We start from the raw sequence: 19440 nt of genomic DNA on the forward strand, positions 1-19440 counted from the left end.
AGTGAAAAATTTCAATAGATTTAGATGCATTTTTTACCCATAACAAATTCCATGAAAATTCCAGCAAATTCTCTTAAATTTTAATAAATTCTATAAATTTTAAAATCTATTAAAATATGAGTTGGGAGACGCTCGTTAACCAATTCTTGTTAGGATAAGTTAATTGTGGAGCATGACCAAGTTGCTAAGAGTTGGGTTTCATTCTTGAATCAATAGATTCATTTTCAAGCCATTTGGTTCTGGTCACTTTCCAAGTATGAAAATGACATGCTCCAAAGTCCGAACTTCCAAATTAAGGATGGCGTGGCCAAACAAAACAGTACTCTATCTAAAGCATTCATTCTAGAACAAGACAATGTTCATAATTTAAGTGAAACTGAAAATAGAGGACCCGAAAGGCTTGGTTTTGAAGACATGCAACTCAACTCTTCTTAATTCTTATCACCGATATTACAGCCAGCTACCCAATATTTATTGAAACAACTAACATTTTCTACATCCTTCTATCCAAGGAGTCTTAAAACTTTAAACTTAAGATACGTTCTTTTTTTGGCCAGGCAATAGATGTGTTCTGATTATTGAGCTTCCATCTAAGGGTTTGGACCGTTTGGTACAAGTGGTCCTTCACATGCATTATTGGACCCAACTTGGTACATTTGGCAGCCGTTGGATTTCTTTTTTTTTTTTTGGCCAGGAGCCGTTGGATTTCATTGATTGGTAAGAAAGGGTCATACTTGGCTGTATAAATAAGGCTTATTTGCATCAATGCCCCTTAAAAGTAATTTTAATTTTAAATTTGTCCCCTAAAACTTCATTCTTTCCACTTTGTCGCTCAAATTTTACAAAATATAATATTATGTTAAGTCTGTCTATGAGTCTGTCAAAAAAACTTACGTAGCACTTATGTGAAAGGGGCAATAAATTGTCACATCAGCTTATTTGATAGAGCTTATAACGGACTTGACGAAATATGATATTTTGTAAAATTCGAAAGGTTAAATGAAAGAAATGAAGTTTCGAAAGATAAATTAAAAATCGAAGTTACTTTAAGAAAACATTAACGTGAATAAGCCTATAAATAAAGCACCAAATGACTCATCCCTCGCACTCACAAGGAAAGCCAGAATGAGTCCAACAACAATAGCCATCTCCCTTGTCTTCCTCACATGCCTCTGGTCTCTCATTCAAGCCCTAATCACTGCCTCTCGGCCAAAACAGCGAAAGCTTAATCTCCCCCCAGGCCCTTTGGCACTACCAATTATTGGTAATCTTCATCTGCTAGGAACCCTCCCACACCGCAGCCTCCAAAACCTGTCCAAAAAATATGGACCCATAATGTCTATGCGTCTAGGCAATGTGCCCACCATAGTGGTCTCATCCCCCAAAGCTGCAGAGCTCTTCCTCAAAACCCACGACACCGTTTTTGCCAGCAGGCCCAAAGCCCAAGCCTCAGAGTACATGTCCTATGGCACAAAGGGCATGGCCTTCACTGAGTACGGTCCATATTGGCGCCATGTGAGGAAGCTTTGCACACTTCAACTTCTTTGCCCGGCAAAAGTTGATGCCTTTGGGCCATTGAGAAAGGAGGAGGTGGGGCTGTTGGTGGCGACGGTGAAGAAAGCCGCGGCGGCGAAGGCGGTGGTGGACCTGAGCGAGAAGGTTGGGGAGGTCACTGAGGGCATAACTTATAGGATGGTGCTGGGGAGGAACAAAGATGATGGGTTTGATTTAAAGGGGGTTATTAAAGAGGCCTTGAACTTGGGCGGGGCTTTCAATGTTTCTGATTATGTGCCTTCTCTCAGTGCACTTGATATTCAGGTATGTTTATTTTGGCTTATTCATCGATTTTTCATTTAAAATTGTAATTCATTCTTATTTTATCACTTTAAAGTTTTTTTGTCTCAAATTACTACTTGTAATTTATATCTGTGTCATATTTTATCTTGTTTCGTTAACAATTCTGTTAAAAATAATGACATGATTGTTAATGCTGATGTGGCGCGCTGAATGTGCGCCACATGTCACATCTCTTTCTTGTATTTTCTGATTTTTTTTTTATTTTTCTATTTTTATAAACTTTGAAAATTAATTAAAAATAGCTCCGAATTTAGAAAAATACACGAAAAATTCCTACAGACTTGTCTTGACTAGTACTAATTTACTATGAAGTCAAAATGCTAATTTTCCCTCTAAAAATTTTCAAAAAATTTGGAAAGTCCAAATTTATTTTTAGAAAATTAAAATATTCTAGACTCTTTGAAAATTCATAGGATAATCTCCCGAACTCCAAAAAATATAAGGTATGCACCGTTAGTCTTTTAAAAACTAACAATACCTTTTTCGTGAACACTTGCTACCCAAAAGACCTCTCGGTCTTAGAGGAATAAATTTCCCTATAACAGGCTTTTGGTAATTTTTGTAAAGTCTAAAAATAATTCTCTAAAACATGCTTTTGGTAATTTCTAAAATATTTTGAGAATTTGTCCAAGAGTTTACGAAAATTCTATAATTTTTTCTAGAATTTATTTAATAGAGAGAAATTTATTTTAATTTTTTAGAAATAAATTTAGATTTTTAAATTTTTTTGGAAATTTTTAGAGAGCAAATTGGTAATTTAACCTTATAGTAAATTAGTGCTAGTCAAGACGAGTCTATAGAAAATTTTCATGTATTTTTTTGAGTTCGAAACTATTTTTAATTAATTTTTAAAATTTATAAAAATAAAAAAATCTGAAAATAAAGACAAAGATATGACACGTGGCGCACATCAAACGCGTCAAGTCAGCATTAACTGCTAGGTCATTATTTTTAACGGAATTGTTGATGTAACAAGGTAAAATGAAACACAGATATAAGTTATATGTAGTAATTTATAACAAAAAATCTTTCAGATGATAAAATAAAATTGAGTTATAATTTTAAGTGATAAATCGATAATTAAACCTTTTATTCTTTTGTGAATTTTGAGCATCTACCCTACTTCAATTCATCCAATTACTGTTATTCACGACATGACATGGAGGTTGATCCACAAAATAATTCTCAATTTAGGAAATGTGATCGGCCAGTAAACACTTCACATTTGTTGTCAGTCTGCTGGTCCTGCACAAATTGTCAATTATGGGGGCATAGCTTTTTGTAGTTAACCAGCTAACATTCATCGCCATTTTCTAGGCATACAGTACTCATACAGTCATACCCATAATCATACATGAATAAAGTAAGATTAATAAAACATGGACACATGGTCCATGTCTCCTTCCCACATTAATTTGTCTTCGTTGATGACTTCCTGCTAAAGTTTGGCAGAAAACGTAAATGATTCAAGTATTTTAGGAACTTTTTTTTTGGCCAAAAAAAAAAATTGTGAAGATGGCGTGTTAGATTAAAATTGCCTGCCACTTTCTTAAATAGAAGATATAAACCCTTGATTGCATCATTGACTTTTGACTCCACGAAATCTTAACCACCCATTTGTTCTTTTCTCTCAGGGATTGACCAGGCGCTTGAAGAGAACTAGCAACACAGTCGACCAACTGTTGGAGAAGGTAATTGAGGAGCACAAGCAAGTACTTGAAAAGAGTACTGGGCAACAAGATCATCACCATCACAAGGACTTTGTGGACATCATGCTTTCATTAATGCATCAACCACTAAATCCCAACGACGAGCAAGTCTTCATAATGGGTCGTACAAATGTGAAAGCCATCTTGTTCGACATGATTGTGGCTGCTGTGGATACTTCAGCCACCGCCATTGTTTGGACCCTTGCGGAGCTCTTGAGGCATCCGAGGGTTATGAAACATCTCCAAGAAGAGCTCCAATCTGTGGTTGGCAAGGACCGAATGGTGGAAGAGACTGATCTGCCAAAATTGGGTTACTTGAATATGGTGGTAAACGAGAGCTTCAGACTACACCCAGTTGCACCATTTCTAGTCCCACATGAATCCATGGAGGACATTACAATCGATGGGTATGACATACCCAAGAAATCAAGAATCTTAATAAACACTTGGACAATTGGGAGAGATCCTAATGTTTGGTCAGATAATGTGGAGGAGTTTTATCCTGAAAGGTTTGCTAATGGCAAGGAGGACCTCCAGGGACATGACTTCCAGCTTATCCCATTTGGGTCGGGTCGAAGAGGATGCCCTGGTAAGCAATTAGGTCTTGCCACAGTTCGGCTAGTTGTAGCACAGTTGGTGCACTGCTTTGACTGGGAGCTACCTAAAGACTTGGACATGGCTGAGATTTTCGGCTTATCGTTGTCAAAGGCCAATCACTTGCTTGTCGTGCCAACCTACCGCCTATAGAATCAATCTTCGTAGAAATTTTCACACCCCATCTTCTTATAAAGTTTGGTGCGTTTCAATAGGCATTCATCGATATGTTATTTATATATTCTGAAGTCCCTCAAAAATCATTTAGAGGGAGTGGCTTAAAGAAATGTATCCAACACGACCATGAATGAAAATTTTTATGATTAGATATATATGTCAAAATATAATTAGAATTATGGAAAAAGCAAAATAAAAACATGGTCATTTAGAAATAACTATACCATTAAAATTGTGAGCGCATACTCTGCTTAATATTACATAACCACCTCAATAAAAAAATTTGCTCAAACTAGATTCAAATGTTCACTATGACTACTACACCATTCCATCTGTCAGGAAAAAATAGCACCTAATTGTTGCCAAAAACAGAACATTTGTCCTCCGCTTGCCTTGCTCATGGTCGTCTACAAAATATAGAATGCACATATCTAAGCGTACTTTTACAGAAAGATCAAGTCTCATTGCGCTAATATTATGAAATGACCAGGAGTGAAAATAAAGTCAAAAATAAAAATGTGTTCCAAAAAAATTCTACTAGAGAAATTGCACACCCCACCCACACAAAACAACTACTACAAGTCTACAACCACACAAAACAACTACTGCAACATAAGTAGGCTATCTGCATCGGAAAAGAATTGCACTAAAAACTCCAAAAAATAAATAAATAACAGAGCATGCATAGAGTAAGATCCATTAAAGGGAAAAAAAAAAAATAAACATAAATGCGAGAACAAGCAGCAGAAATGAGAAATTTCACAAACCATTTTAATCCCATTGATTATTTCATCAACGGATCAGAGAGACAGAAAAGGAGAAAAGGGGACATCACAAACAATTCATAGTATTTCTTACCAATCAATCAACATGACTGCTTTTGCTGCCAAAAGGATGAATCCTCCTAGCCCAGCAGTTTGATTATCGAATCTGAGAAGGAGAACACAGCAACCCTGAAGCATCTACCCCAACCACTGCAAGATCACAAACAGTACAGAGCTGCCCTTCTTGGCTTGGCACAAACCGTGAGCTACAATATGGGCAAGAGACATCCTTCTGTCCTCGGTAAATTGGTACATAAGTTGCCCCACAAGTCACAAATGGATTTCTGAAATCATAGTTCAGTTCAGAGGCATCAGTCATATTCTTCTCTGCAGCCTGCAGCACTTGCCTGGCTGTCTTAGCTTGATTCTCAATGGTGGGGTTGGTTTCCAATAGCCGCCTGGCAAAGTTAGCTGCAGTAGCAATGTTCTTTGCATTGTAGCAAACTCTCATTGCACTATGCAAGGCAAGCCTTAAGTGAGGCATTTGAAGATTGCAGTGTGTGAAATAAGCTGCAAGCTCCTGCTGACGTACTGGATTATCTTTGATTTCCCTTCTCTTCAGCTCAATTTGCAATCCCAGAACATACTCTTTGACTATTATAATTAACTCCTTAACTTCATCCACTTCCCTCCTTGAATCAACAACAATCAACGGAATTGTATGAAGTATGCTAAGAAAGAGCTTAAGAGCTTCAGTGAACTTCCCAGCTGTCGTAGCTCTGTAACCAGCTTTGAGTTTCTCTTCCAACTGAGAAAAACTGAACACAAGTGCCGGTGGGCCTCTCACATTCGGGGTAGCAGACTCATTCCACCCACGCTCAACTGCTAGGGATATCACTGGAGAAGATGAAAATGCACGTAGATAGCTGTGGCTGCCAGTGTGAAGATCAAGGAACATGGGTCTTAAAGGAGCAAAGTTTTTGATTCCAAGTTGCCTGTTCAGCAACCGCATTGCAGTGTCAAAATTGCCTGCAGCTGCATGTTCAGCAGCAAGAGATGATCTCTGGATCCAAATCTGGCTTACAGGCATGCCAGTAGTTGGAGCAACAAAAACTGATGAGTGAGCATTAACAGAAGCCCTTGGCGTGTCAGCTTCAGGAGGGAGCTCCAAATCTTCAAGGTCCCATCCTCCCTCTTCCTCATTTTCTCCAGCCACTTCCTCTTCTTCCAACACTGCAGTGACATCTCCATTTTGCAAGCCATCATCGTCAACCATGTCCAGCTCCTCACCCCAGTCACCATCAGCAGCCTCATCCTCTTCATCTACAGCTCCCCTGCCAATATTATCCAACCCACCTTCAAATATACCTCTCATGACTCTCAGAAGAGGCCAATCTCCACCACACATAATTGGAGTTGGGGGCATCAAAAGAGTGGGTACTTTCCCCTGAGGCAAAGTTGGAACATTATCTCCCAACTCAGCAGCTAGGCGTTCAGCAACATCATGTTGCCCATGAACTGAAGCTGTGATGTAAGCAAGGGGCAAGTGGCCAACATTCTCCAAGATCTTAATGCGCTCCTGGACATTACCCAAATACAGTGCATTGTGGAACTGACCCATGACATCATTCTTAACCTCAGCAATTTTCAGCATCTTGGACAGTTTTTCCATATTACCAGTTATGAGGTAAAGAAAAGAAAGCCTCTCAAAGTTTTTAGTCTTCTGGTAGGCATACTCCACTATACCTGCATTGCCCTGACGAAGAGCCTCCACACCCAACCTATACCAGTAATCTTTTTCATCAATTGCTGTAGCTGATGCAACTGCAATCTGAATATTCCCACTCTCTAGAGCCAGATTGAACCGAGTTCTTTCATCTTTCACAAAATGGAGAGCAACTTCAGGGAACCCCTTCTGTTGCAGATAAGCAATCATTGCCTGCCCACAGAGCTGGGAGTTCCTTATCATACTCATAACATGGTCATATCTCTTCTTCAACAGGGATAACTTGAAAATGTATTCTGTGGCATCAATAACTATGGCCCTGTTTTTCCCATCCCGATCCAAGCAAAAGATAGTATTTCCAGAAACCTTTGTAATGTATATAGGAACATCAAGGGTTCTGATTATTCCACTATCTCCATTAGGGAGACAATATTTAATGTGATTTAGAGTAGTGTAAATGAAAACACCATTGTCATCCCAACCACCACTCTTTACACGGATTGTCTCATGAAGAGTGCACTGGTGCACAAGCTTCTTGCTAGCAATAATAATAGCATGTTTGCTAAGCAAAGCAACACTTTCCATGTCATTAGACCAAACAACATACTTGATAAAGGGGGTTTGAAGTTCACCAAGGAGAATCCTCTGCTGGAGATCAAATATAACCACTCTGTCCTCTGCCCTACACAGCAAATTACCTGTTCCAGCATAGAATATTGCATCAGCAGCAAAAGGAAGGACACTCCTTTTAACAATCTCATTCTTCAAATTCTTAACCAATATTTGGTTGGTACTTTTGTCAAGCACGGCAAACCTATTTCGTGCCACAAACACAGCTGAACCTCCAACACCTCTCTTTGCATCTTGCAAACTGTCGCCTCTACTAATGCTGTCTTTCGGTATTAAATACAACTCGTATGATCCCCCATCCAAGTCTGAGCAAATGAGAACGGCATTTTCTGAAGGACTGTAAGAAAGAGTCCTTGGACTTTGATTTAAACTAGTGGAACCAGGGCGTCGAATTGGAATAACTTGAGTGTCTCTTTGGGTTGAATACTCATAGAACCGCAAAAAGCGATCTTTAGCATAGAACAGAGAATCACCACTCACCGCAAAGGCTGGTCGTTCCCTCTCCAACTTAAAGACAATCATGCCACTGTCATGACCTGCTGCCAACAGATTCATTTCAGGGTGAGATGAAAGAATCCAAAAACGATCATGCTCTCGTCGGAAAGTTTGAATTCCAGTTCGCTTTGTTACATCCCAAACACGGATGCTTTTGTCCTCCGAGTTGGATACAATTATATCCTGTTTGGCATGAAACATAACACATGAAACATTATTCATGTGCCCTCTCAATGTGTCCACTTCCCAAGCCTTTGTATCTGAAAACAAAAAGCAGTAGAATGATCGTAAGGTTTACTCAAAAGCGCTATAATCTTTTGGGTACTAAAGATCCCGATGTAATCAAGCTTGGCCAAATGATTTACAGACAAAAACAATGTTCTGGGGACTTATATGAAACTAACATTACTACGAATATTTATTAAACAGTCTATGAATAATAAATAATAACAAGGAAGAAAACAAAAATTATCATATGATACCATTCATCCGCCACAATTTAACTTGGCGATCATCTGCTCCTGAGACAATCAGAGGCAGGTTCGGGTGGAATGAAGCCCAATTGACACCTCGGTCATGCCCTTCCAAGACATACTTAACAACAGCATCAACACCACCAAAAAGATCCGTGTTCATCTGACTTAGTCGCAGTATATCATCTGCAGGGGACACGGTCTTCTTTTTAAGAGAACCAATATCCCAAACACGGACAGTCTGATCTAGGGAGGCAGATACAACAAGGTCTTCTTTAGGATGGAATGAGGCACACATAACATAGTGATTGTGGCCCGTCAACACTGAAATACAAGTACGTGACTGCCAGTTCCATATACGAATAGTCTGATCATCACTGGCACTCACAATCCATGGATACTCATGGTGAAACTGCACAGTACGGATATAATCTAGGTGTCCAAGAAGCGTAAAAAGACACCTATGCATCTTGTAGTTCCAAACTTTAATCTTGTAATCATCCCCTGTAAAAACCAAACACAGGTTGATTAAAGCATGAACTCAACCTACACATTAGTAACCTTTTGATAGATGTAAAAGGTAAAAATCTTAGTTCCCAAGGGGTAAATCCATTAATGCAAGTACTGAATATAAATCCTTGTCCTGTGAAGTAACATGGGTAGTAATCAAAAGAGTAAAGAGGGCTTGCATTTTCAAAGAGATTTCATATTTTCAATTTTGTTTCATTGTTAATCCATTTTAAATTATAAAAACATAAACTTCCCAACAACATGAACTGGTTCAAAATGACATCAAAGTAAAAAATTTGGATCTAAAAGTTGTTAATCTAAATCCCAACATTATTTAGAATGTATTGGTCAAAAAATACAATCTCAAATCATTCTTGCATTAGACAAACCTTGATAAATATGGGATATACCCTGTTCCAGTGCAGAGTGAAATATTCCAGATTAGGTACTCCATCAATTGGGACTTGATAAATCATAATCTCGTAACAGATTTCATCAATCCACCACTAGTATCTGACTCAGTTATATCAATTTCATATAACTAAAATTTTCTTTTCATTTTCTGATTATGGTTGCCTTGAGCCTAGATCTATATGATTCCACCAACGACAAACCAAAAGAGATACAACAATTACTAAAACCAAATGCTAAAAAAATTGCATATGTCAAAAACCAATCAAATTGAAAAATATATATAATTAGGTACCTCCAGACACAAATAGGGGCTGAGATTTGTGGAAATGGACACCGCGAACGGGACCATCATGCTCGTCGAATCGATCAATGAGAGTCCCCATACGGTAGTCCCATAGCTGGATCACACCACTGTGAAGACTTGCGAGGATCCACGGCCTCTTAGTGTGGAAGCTCAGTCCCTTCACTCTGTTACTCTTCGTCTCGAACTTGGTCAACATCTTCACCACCGCGATCACTGTATCCAATCGAAATGAATCAAAATTCACATATAAGAGAAATTCCCTTCCGGTCTGATTGGTTGCGGAGAACCGAAAGAAAAACAAAAGGAAATCAAGATTCACAGCCTTGTTATTCTGTCCTACAGTTTCTCGGCAACCACACAGAGCACAAATTCATCAAAACGCGGAAAACCTAATAAACGAAATTGGGAACAGATCTGAATCGAAAACCTGGTGATGATGAAAATTGTACCTTAGATCCGATCAGTAAGTGAGGGGATCCAAATGACTCACGAATGCATCCAAAAAATACCTCCGCTGCCCGATGTGTGTATATATTATAGGTGTATGTGTATCTATAGAGAGAGAGGGAGAGGATTTTAGAGAGTGTTAAATATAGAGAGAGAAAGCGAGGGGGGAATTTTCTTAATTTTATGCTTGGGGATGACTATGGCCGTTAGATTGGAATGCGATGGACGTGATCAAATCGGGTTGCGTCGTTAGAGTAAGGACTTGACTTCGAGTCTTCGATCTTCAGCAAGGTGCTTTGGCCTTTGAGTCTACATCTGTAATCTGTTATTAACTTATTACAAATTTACAAAAAGGAATATTTGACAAAGCTTTTTTTTTTTTTTGTCAATTCCAATATTTGTAAAAGCTGAAAATTAAAACCTTACAAGAAATAAATTACATAAACAAAAAAGGGCATTTTCGAACCCCACTTTTCTCATTCAACAGTCAACACTACCTTATTTTTTGTGTTTTCGACATTTTAATTGGTACATTTGGATTATCGATCTCCTCTACGCTAGATCATTGTGTTGTTTGTCTTTGCAGATTTCTGATACGGAAAATCGACAAGCTTATTCAAAATCTGCTCCAATTGTGGCTTCACGTTATTGAGTTGTGCATGCTATTAATAATTGGGCTTTGCTTTTTGACTTATCTTTGCCCATCATAAAAAGGAATTTCATCTTATAGACAATTGAAGTAAAGATATATTTGTAGTTAAACTTCTGTTAAAGATGAAAGAGTGGATGCAAGTAAGATGGCCCAACCACTAAAATTATATAAATATCTCATGGGTTGGCTTCATGATCTTTGCAACAGTCAATATAGTCATATAGAGGCCAAGGCAGCTTCCACTACTCACAGTCACAGATGGGTTCCTCACACGCATCATCCACAACATTCTGCAGAGCTTGCTCCTCTGTCATGTTCTTTTCACAAAGTATGTACGGTATACTAGGCATCCCAAAACAACCTCAAAAGTCAAAACCATCACAGGAAACTAAGCCTTTAGTTCTCAAGATGCAAAATCAATTCAGATCACCCCTCCAACCACAAAACCAAAAGTGAAAAAAATAAACAAATTACAACACCACATTGGCATGTAGCGATACTAATGCTGACATAGAAAAATGTACTAAAATTTTTGTAATGATGATGTTAAGCAGACTAAAGAACCTCTGCATCTCAAATAAGACATTAGATACATCTGAATATTGTATTCCACATACAAAGGAAACAAAGGAAATGAGAAAAGAAAGGTAAATTTTTAAACAGAGTGAAAATTGAGGACAATATCTTCCTAGCTAGACATCATGACCTGTTCACTTGACTGAAGGGCTTGGCTGGCAAAAGACCTTACATCAACGTCGGGATCTTCACTGAGCTCAACCAAACAGGGACGGATCATCTTCTCCACCACCTGTCGTTAAAGCTCATATCAAGTTGCATATCATCACAAGCACTTTAACAGTGACATTTTATTCCAAGGGACATTTCAAGAATATTCATCAACTAGGCACATAGGATTGAATGATGTAATTTTGCAGACTGCCCGGAAAACTTCAAAATGATGATTATTCCTTTTGTCTTGGTGCGAAGCGGCATTTGCAAAATGGTAATCAAATTGGATGTAAATTTGTTCACGACCATTAACCATGGTATACCAAATACCATTATCACCCCCTCATTATGTGCCACATATGTTAACCATGATATATGTGGAACATGATTAGTAGGGGTGGTAATGGTGCACCATGGATAAGCAAAATGACACTCATTCAGCATAATTATTGAGTGTTTTTCTTCTGATGTTTAACCCATATGACATGTAAGTTTCTCTCTTTCAGAACCAACTAAAACCAGTACTATGGCAGAAGTTTAGCATGTTAATGCATAATTCGAAAGATTTAATTACTTACAGACTGATCAACTATCGGAATAATTGACTGCAACACCTTAGCCACATTGAACTTGATGTTTGGTACCCTGCGAGAAGCAATTCTCAGCCCCCACAGCCCAAGTTAAATCAAACAAAAAGCACAACTAAGGTTAAAAATTCTTAATCTTTACCTATCTTTTGATGCATTGACGACCACCGGTAGAAGTTTGGAACAAGTAATTTCTGATCCCAAAACAGGGGCAAGTAGGGAAATTGCATGTAGAATGGTCATCCGATACAAATAGTGGGGGTTGCTAATCATATCCAAAACCTGTCAAGAGATTGCCAAGTTTGAAAAAATATTACCCAATGACCCAGTCCCTTGATAGGGTCGAGTCTGATAACTATGCTTTAGTTATTCATAAATAGAAAAAAAGTCATAGCTACATTTAGTCTTTTTAGAAAAAGGAAAGAAAACCTGTGGGACTATATGCTGCATTGCCCAATCGGGGCCAAATTCTTCTGCAAGGCGCTTCACATTATTAGCAGCTGCATCACGTATTGAGTAAACCTACCATCATCAATGATTCTGTTAATAAATTATATGTAAAAAGAGGTTTACCGGTAAGTAGTGAATGACTACCACTATTTATATGTTTTGAAATCGCAGACATATGCATCACCCTTTTTTGCCTCTTTTTTGCGCTAAGCAATAAGACATATTAACACATCATTACTCAATCCCAGAGCTGCACAAACCTTATCATTTAACCACTGCATGCATAGAGAACCAAGCTTATCATCGAAAAAGCCTACACCCAATTGACTTGCCAATAAAGGGATATATTCTATTATTGCAAGCCGAACCCTCCAATGTCTATCCTCTGCAAGTTCAACGATTGCTGGCAATAAAGACTGGGACAACAGATCGATTCCAATTACCTGCATCAATGGGTAACATCAACAAGACTGATTCAAGTTCAATACGAAACCATACTTAATATACTTAAAACAATGAGTACATTTAAAACAATGGTTAAGCAAATGATAGATCAGACAGTTGAAATGAACCTCAAAGGTAAATATGGCTGCTACAAGTAACAGTTACAATTCAAGGATCACATGCTTCACAATTCTCCCTCTAAAATTGACCCAATCATTTTTCAAGTTCCATGCAAATTTAAAAACCAGCCATTAGATGATTAAACACAGAGAGAAAAAGGAAGAAACCTGGTTGACTTGATCAAGCTTGCTGATGATATTCAACCTGACATCAGGGAACTCGTCTTTTAGGAGAGAAAGAAAAATAGGCAACAGTTGCTCAATTGTTGCATCCTGCAACCACCAAAAGAAAGTAAATTCAATATAAGGAGAGGGAGAAAAATATTGCTTTTTGGAAGAATTTGCATTAGATAACAAAAACAACAGAAGATTCTTGCCTTTCCTAAAACTGGTGCCATTCCCATTATTACTGAAGCCAATGCAGAACGAACATGCTGGGACGAATCTGTTGACAATTCCTACGGCAGGCAAAAACAGTATCAGACTTGCATAAAAGTAATCCAACAACAAACTATTTAAAGAAAATCTATGCTGAGCATTTGGTGAGATGTGTACCTTCACAAACGGAAGGATCTGCTGAATAGCAAGTTCTGGATTCAAAATTCGGCAAAATTTGGTTACTTTTCCAGCAGCAGCTATTCGCACTTCAGCCTCATTATCACGAAGAAGCCGAACATAAGCAGGCACCAGGTCCGACCTACAGTGTGTTAGCGCCACAATGACCATCAATTAGAATTCGAGTGGCAAATTCTTAAATTATTACTAAGATATTGGCTCAAATCCCAATTAATACATAAAATCGCACACACACACATAGAATCCCCTTCTTAAGAGGGATCCCTTTTTTAAGGGAAGAAAGGGACAACATTGTTGGGACCCACCCTGTAGTGTGGTCCAATGATCATAATTGTCTATTTACAGAATTACTATATACGAGTAATACACATTCAAAATGACAGCCAAGCCACAAAATAAAAATGATTACCTTGTAGCTTCTGGACCAACAGCTTCACACAGCTCATATAATTGAGTTGCAACCATGTAACGAACACGCCAAGACTTATCCTGGTCAAAAGAAAAAATTTGCATCACACATATTGGCAAGAGTACATAACACATTGCAATTCATAACTCAGAAGTATGAGCTAGCAATAATATGCTATATTGCTATACCTGTGAAAAATTAACAATGACAGGAAGAATATGGGCAACACAATCTTGAGGTTCCAACAACTTCCCAAGAGCTGCACAACCCTCGACAGCTAATAACCGAACAGAATCCTGATCTGAATACAAGAGTGATTAGAGAGAATTTCATACTTAACACCAATTCTAAAATTTATAAGATCATCTGTAGTCATAAGATAGAGTATATACTGTATGATAGTAGATACAAGATGATTAGAGACAAGTTCATATTCAATACCAACGCAAAATTTTGTCAACACCTTCTAAAGTACTCAAATTCAAGATATTTAGACTTCATAAATAATAACCATTTTTTCTCTGTTATTATGATATCTGAACATTTTAAGTGTGTCAATTAGAACAGCAGATAAGGGGGATGAACAACTTAAAGGAAAAGACACATAAAACCTTCAGCTATACATTTTCAATAGCCACTGACCTTCCATTTGATGCAGAAAGAGATGCAATCAGTCAGTCAACAGTTCAACCTAGGGCATCATGCACCAAGGTCTTGGGATAATTTACAATGGATTAAGCAACCTATACATATTACATAAAGGTGATAAAATTCTACTTTTTCAAAGTATATATCATTTTTCCTCTGGTTTCATCTAGTTAAGGACCACAAGTGTCATATGGTACCATCTGTGATCACACAAAATTAAACACAAAAATCTGTGTATGAATATTAGTTGATATTAATATATCAGAGAACTAAAAGCAACAAGCATAAAATAATATTGTTGAAGTGTGAAAACCAAAAAAATCACCAGCACATACCATCCTGTGTCAAATCCTCAAATATAGACACGATGTCAGTCTTCAGGTGCACAGCTTCAACAGTTGCAGCAAATTTTCCCAGGTTAGTTGCAGCAGATCTTCTAACCATGGGCATGTCATCTTGGCACAGTTGACTGTATATCGTTCGTAGTTCAGTTTTGAAAGCTTCCGGGGCACTAGGATAAGCAATATGAAACAAACCGCATGATGAAACTCGGGCTGTAAACCACTCGCCAGCAGCCAGTCTCTGTATATTTGAGATAAAAAGATGCAAAAAGATAGTCATTCCAAGAAAAAAAAAAATGACTACAAATATAAGTTAATAAATTAGTAAATTATTACATTTAATGGAATGGAAAGAAAAGAAAACAAAGAATCGAAATTTTGATTTAGCCTTGTACAGGCTCTACACCCAAAGCATAGGCATTACAGGCCACACCACAAGATCATGTGTCCAGAGTGCAAGGGTAAGGGTGCCCATACACTCTGAATGAAGAGGGTTTAGAAATTAGGTGGATACATATTTTCAATATCTTTCTACGCCTAATATTCAAGGTAGATGACGCAAAAGTGTACCCTCATTAGCCAGAAGCACTAATCTGTAGTAGTGGCACATCAATAAAGGTGCATAAAGAAGAAAACGTAATCCCACAGACCAAATTTGTGTGAACAAATAAATTTATTGGTGAGATGTGAACATATTTTTTAGTTATCTGGTTGCCAAGTATTATTTCTAAAATGTTTTCTTCTCCATGCTGGTTTTCATACACAAAAAAACACTTCTACACTCTAAGTTATGACTGTCCAAGCATTCCACATTTGAGGATAAACAGAGCTCTCAAGTTTATTAAATTTTCAGTAATTTCTACAACTACGCAAAAACTTTTAGAACATTTCATATTGAGGTCTCACCTAGGCTCATGTTTTACATTTGCTCAAACACCCAAACCAAATTGACGGCAAAAACATCATAGCAAACAATTAAAGAAAATTAAATCATCTAACCTTAACCAAAGGAATGAAATAATCAATCAAGTCCTGTTCCCTCATTTGTGCCCCAATTCTACACAATGACTCCACCGCTTTGTCCCTCACGCATGTTTCCTCAACAGTGCATAGCGTTTCTAAAGGTGGGAGCAGAACATTGGCATGCCCTACTCCGCCTACATAGGGGATAAACACCCCCAACTCTTCTGCCATTGCAAGAAGCACTTCATCATCATCGTCATTGTTCTCGCTCAGGAAAGGAATCAGTTCTTTCCTGGTCCTCTCTTCCCCAAGCGCGCGAGCTATAGTGGACAGCCTGCGGATTGAGTTCAACCGGAGCTGGATGTCTTCATTCTTGAGCTCGTCAATTAAAACCGCAATTGGGTAGAGAGGTTCATCAACCATAGCCATCTTCGTCCACAAATTCTTCCCAACTGGAAACAAAGACAATTTTCAAAATGCTTACATAGAAAATCCTTAATTCCACATTATAAAAAATAAAAAAGACAAAAAATTCCTCTATTTTATCAGCAACCAAACAGATGGGGCATACTTATGAAATTGGAACAAATTCCACAACTGTTTTAAAAGGTTAGGGTACTTCAAAAAGTACATAAGAACCAGAGTTTTGATTAAATAATGCTTACACGAAAATAGAAACAGATTCCAATCGATTTCCAATGAGATCCTTGGAAATGGTTCAAAATTACACGAATTAATTATTGTTACGGTGGGAAAATGAATCTGAGAAATAGAAACTGAAGGAAAATCTCGGATATGTGAAAGAAACAACTATGCATGACATAAATTAAACAAAAAATAAACAACGAGAGATATAGAACACAAAGAAGCAGAAGAAGCAAGAGAGAAGATAGAGGAAGAGGTACCTTAGGGCTTGTTTGGAGAGGTCGATCTAAAGGAATAGTGTTAGAAATGGGACAGATTCACAGGTCTTTTGGGGTGACAACCAAGAGAGATATGCTGGCTTAATTTTCCTTCAAACTCGAGGATTTTCTTTTTCGTTTTTGACCAAACATTTTACACTGGGACCGAATCCCGCCCGGCCCGATTCGGTTTCTCCGTGCCCCGACCGACTTTGTCTGTTTTTTCTTTTTCTCCCCTTTTTTTCCATTTTCTTTTATAAGTAAAGAAAAACTCTTTTACACAAAAAAAAAACTTATTGATTTAATTATGTGGCATCAATTCATTCGATAAGTTAATTTTTTTTTATGAACAATATATGAATATTATGTAAATTGAGAACTGTTAGATTTTAAAGACTTCCTATTGAAAAAAATACTTATGTTATACTCACTTCTGAGATATACATATTTTTCCATACTTTATATGCATATAATTTCCATACTGGAGATAAGAGTTGGGATAAATTATAAAATCTTAATTCAAAGTAGATTAGTTTTCCAATTTTATCTGATTTCCTTAAAGGGATAATAAACTTGTGTAAACAAGTTATTTTATAAAGAAATTTTACAATCTTTCCATTTTAAGCCATATAAAATGAATTTTAATTTCCATTTTACAAATCATTCTATCTATGATCAACCTCTCTCCTTTGTTTTCTCTCATCAATTAAAAGGAAAAAACAAAACAATCCATATGGCTTAGTGTGTGTCATAATATATACTAGATTACCACTAAATAGAACTAAACTAGTACAACCAAACTAAAGAGAGAACAATACTGAAAGGCTACGTTTGTTTCACCGTGTTAGCTAGTGTTAGCTAGGATTGTGTTAAATAACACTCTATGCCCATGTTTGGTAGCAGCAGGTATTAATTTAAGTAGGATTAGATAGCACCGTGTTTCTCAAAAAGCCTCGCTACGCCTTCTTATTTAACACGGTGCAAATGAGGGGCGCTATTTAGCAACCTGTTAGAGGCTCACTAAATAGCACACAACCTTCTCGATCTTGCTCGCGCCTTCATCAGTGAGTTCACCTCTCTCTCTCTCTCTCTCTCTCTCTCTCTCTCTCTCTCTCTCTCTCTCACTGTATCAGATTGGGTTGGAATTAATATACTGGGTTTTTTTTTTGATCGACATACTGGGTTTTCCAATTTTTCTGGGTTTTTTCTTCCATTTTTTCTTTGGGTTTCTTCTTGGATTATATGAGTAATAAATTTATTGTTTGTCTCGTGTGATTGCTAAGATGTATCTGCCTTGTAAAATGTTTGGGTCTCACAGGTCTCAACAGTCAACACTAGTGAATGCTTTTGCTCATCAATGACTTTGGGGAACAACACAAGAGCACTTGTCCAGAAATGACTTGGATCTTTTTTCAACCTATACCCACTTAGAAATTAGAATACAAAATCAGAAGTTGGTGCAGTTCGTGGGTCCAGCAATGACTTTGATCTTTTTGCAATTGAATTGGATACAAGCAATTGGAATTGAAGCTCAAAGTGGCTCTCGGCTCGCAATCCGATTCTCCAACCTTTAGCTCATGGGTTTATCTTCTCTGTTTCCTTCATGGGCTTTCGATGATAGCTTGGCTTGGAATTGATCTACTGGATTTTTGTTTTTCTGAGTTTGATGTATTGATCAGATTGATGGCTTGGGTTTCTCAAATTTTCTATGTTTTTTCCTTTGTTTTTCATTTTTTTATTTTCTTTAATTTCTGGGTTTTCTTTCCAACTTTTTTCTGGGTTTTGTTCTTATCTTTTCCCTTCTAATTTGTTTTCCCTCCAAGTTTTTTCTCTGCTCATCAATGGCTTTGGAGTTTGGAACAACACATGACCTCTTATCCAGCAAGTGCAATTGTTAGCGTAGGATTATTGGCCATATTATTTTTTAGGATAATTAAAAAAATTTAGGATTATTGGCCATATCATCTTTGAATTTGTAACATTTTATTAATTTATTTTAAAATAAATAAATAAATAAAAGTTAATTAGCTATATTATTTTTTAGGATAATTAAAATTTTTTATTAATTTAAAAATAAAATTAATTATAACTTAGTCCGATTATGTACCAAACACAGAATAGTGTTATTTAGCTTATCTAGCTTCATAATCCGACACAGCACCAAACACAGGATAACATTAGTCCAGCTTACTCCAGTCTAACACTATCCAGCATAATCCATAAGAATAGTCCAGTCCAACACAGTCCAGCGTGCCAAACGTAACCAAAGTGTATAAACAATGTTGAGATATTATTGAGTGTGACCGTATCACCACATCATCATGTCACGTGGTATTACTAATCTACTTAAATTATAACATGTATACAGTAAGGAACAAGGTGAACATAAGCAAGACTCATTCGTTAATTATCAAAGCGTTGTTTGTATTTTGGTAGAAACAGACATTCATTCAAAGAAACAGTAATTTTTGCATCATTTAAGCCAATTTGGTTTGTGATCCAGGACGACCCAGAGAGCAG

General features: G+C 37.3%; 3 protein-coding genes across 3 annotated transcripts; 1 reads left to right on the forward strand and 2 right to left on the reverse strand.

Annotated features, from left to right (window-relative positions):
* The first annotated feature begins 1101 nt into the window (after positions 1-1101).
* LOC147275195 (cytochrome P450 CYP736A12-like) lies at positions 1102-4492 on the forward strand. Its single transcript, XM_086255932.1, has 2 exons — positions 1102-1818; positions 3492-4492. Exons 1-2 carry the CDS (start codon positions 1126-1128, stop codon positions 4311-4313), a joined length of 1515 nt encoding a protein of 504 aa, XP_086112058.1. The 5' UTR covers positions 1102-1125; the 3' UTR covers positions 4314-4492.
* LOC147275196 (coatomer subunit alpha-1) lies at positions 4493-10297 on the reverse strand. Its single transcript, XM_086255931.1, has 5 exons — positions 10103-10297; positions 9642-9866; positions 8435-8929; positions 5196-8212; positions 4493-4744 (listed from the first exon to the last, which is right to left on the reverse strand). Exons 2-4 carry the CDS (start codon positions 9847-9849, stop codon positions 5259-5261), a joined length of 3657 nt encoding a protein of 1218 aa, XP_086112057.1. The 5' UTR covers positions 9850-9866; positions 10103-10297; the 3' UTR covers positions 4493-4744; positions 5196-5258.
* A 955-nt stretch (positions 10298-11252) lies between these two features.
* On the reverse strand, positions 11253-17107 carry LOC147275197 (uncharacterized). The gene is made up of 13 exons (XM_086256527.1): positions 16924-17107; positions 16055-16470; positions 15050-15296; positions 14255-14367; positions 14067-14146; positions 13637-13778; positions 13459-13539; positions 13250-13354; positions 12779-12961; positions 12498-12590; positions 12211-12350; positions 12060-12126; positions 11253-11560 (listed from the first exon to the last, which is right to left on the reverse strand). Exons 2-13 carry the CDS (start codon positions 16445-16447, stop codon positions 11441-11443), a joined length of 1764 nt encoding a protein of 587 aa, XP_086112653.1. The 5' UTR covers positions 16448-16470; positions 16924-17107; the 3' UTR covers positions 11253-11440.
* Positions 17108-19440: the final 2333 nt, after the last annotated feature.

This window comes from Dryas octopetala, chromosome 9 (assembly GCF_963921425.1).
Source record: "Dryas octopetala chromosome 9, drDryOcto1.1, whole genome shotgun sequence".
Classification (NCBI taxonomy): Eukaryota; Viridiplantae; Streptophyta; class Magnoliopsida; order Rosales; family Rosaceae; genus Dryas; species Dryas octopetala.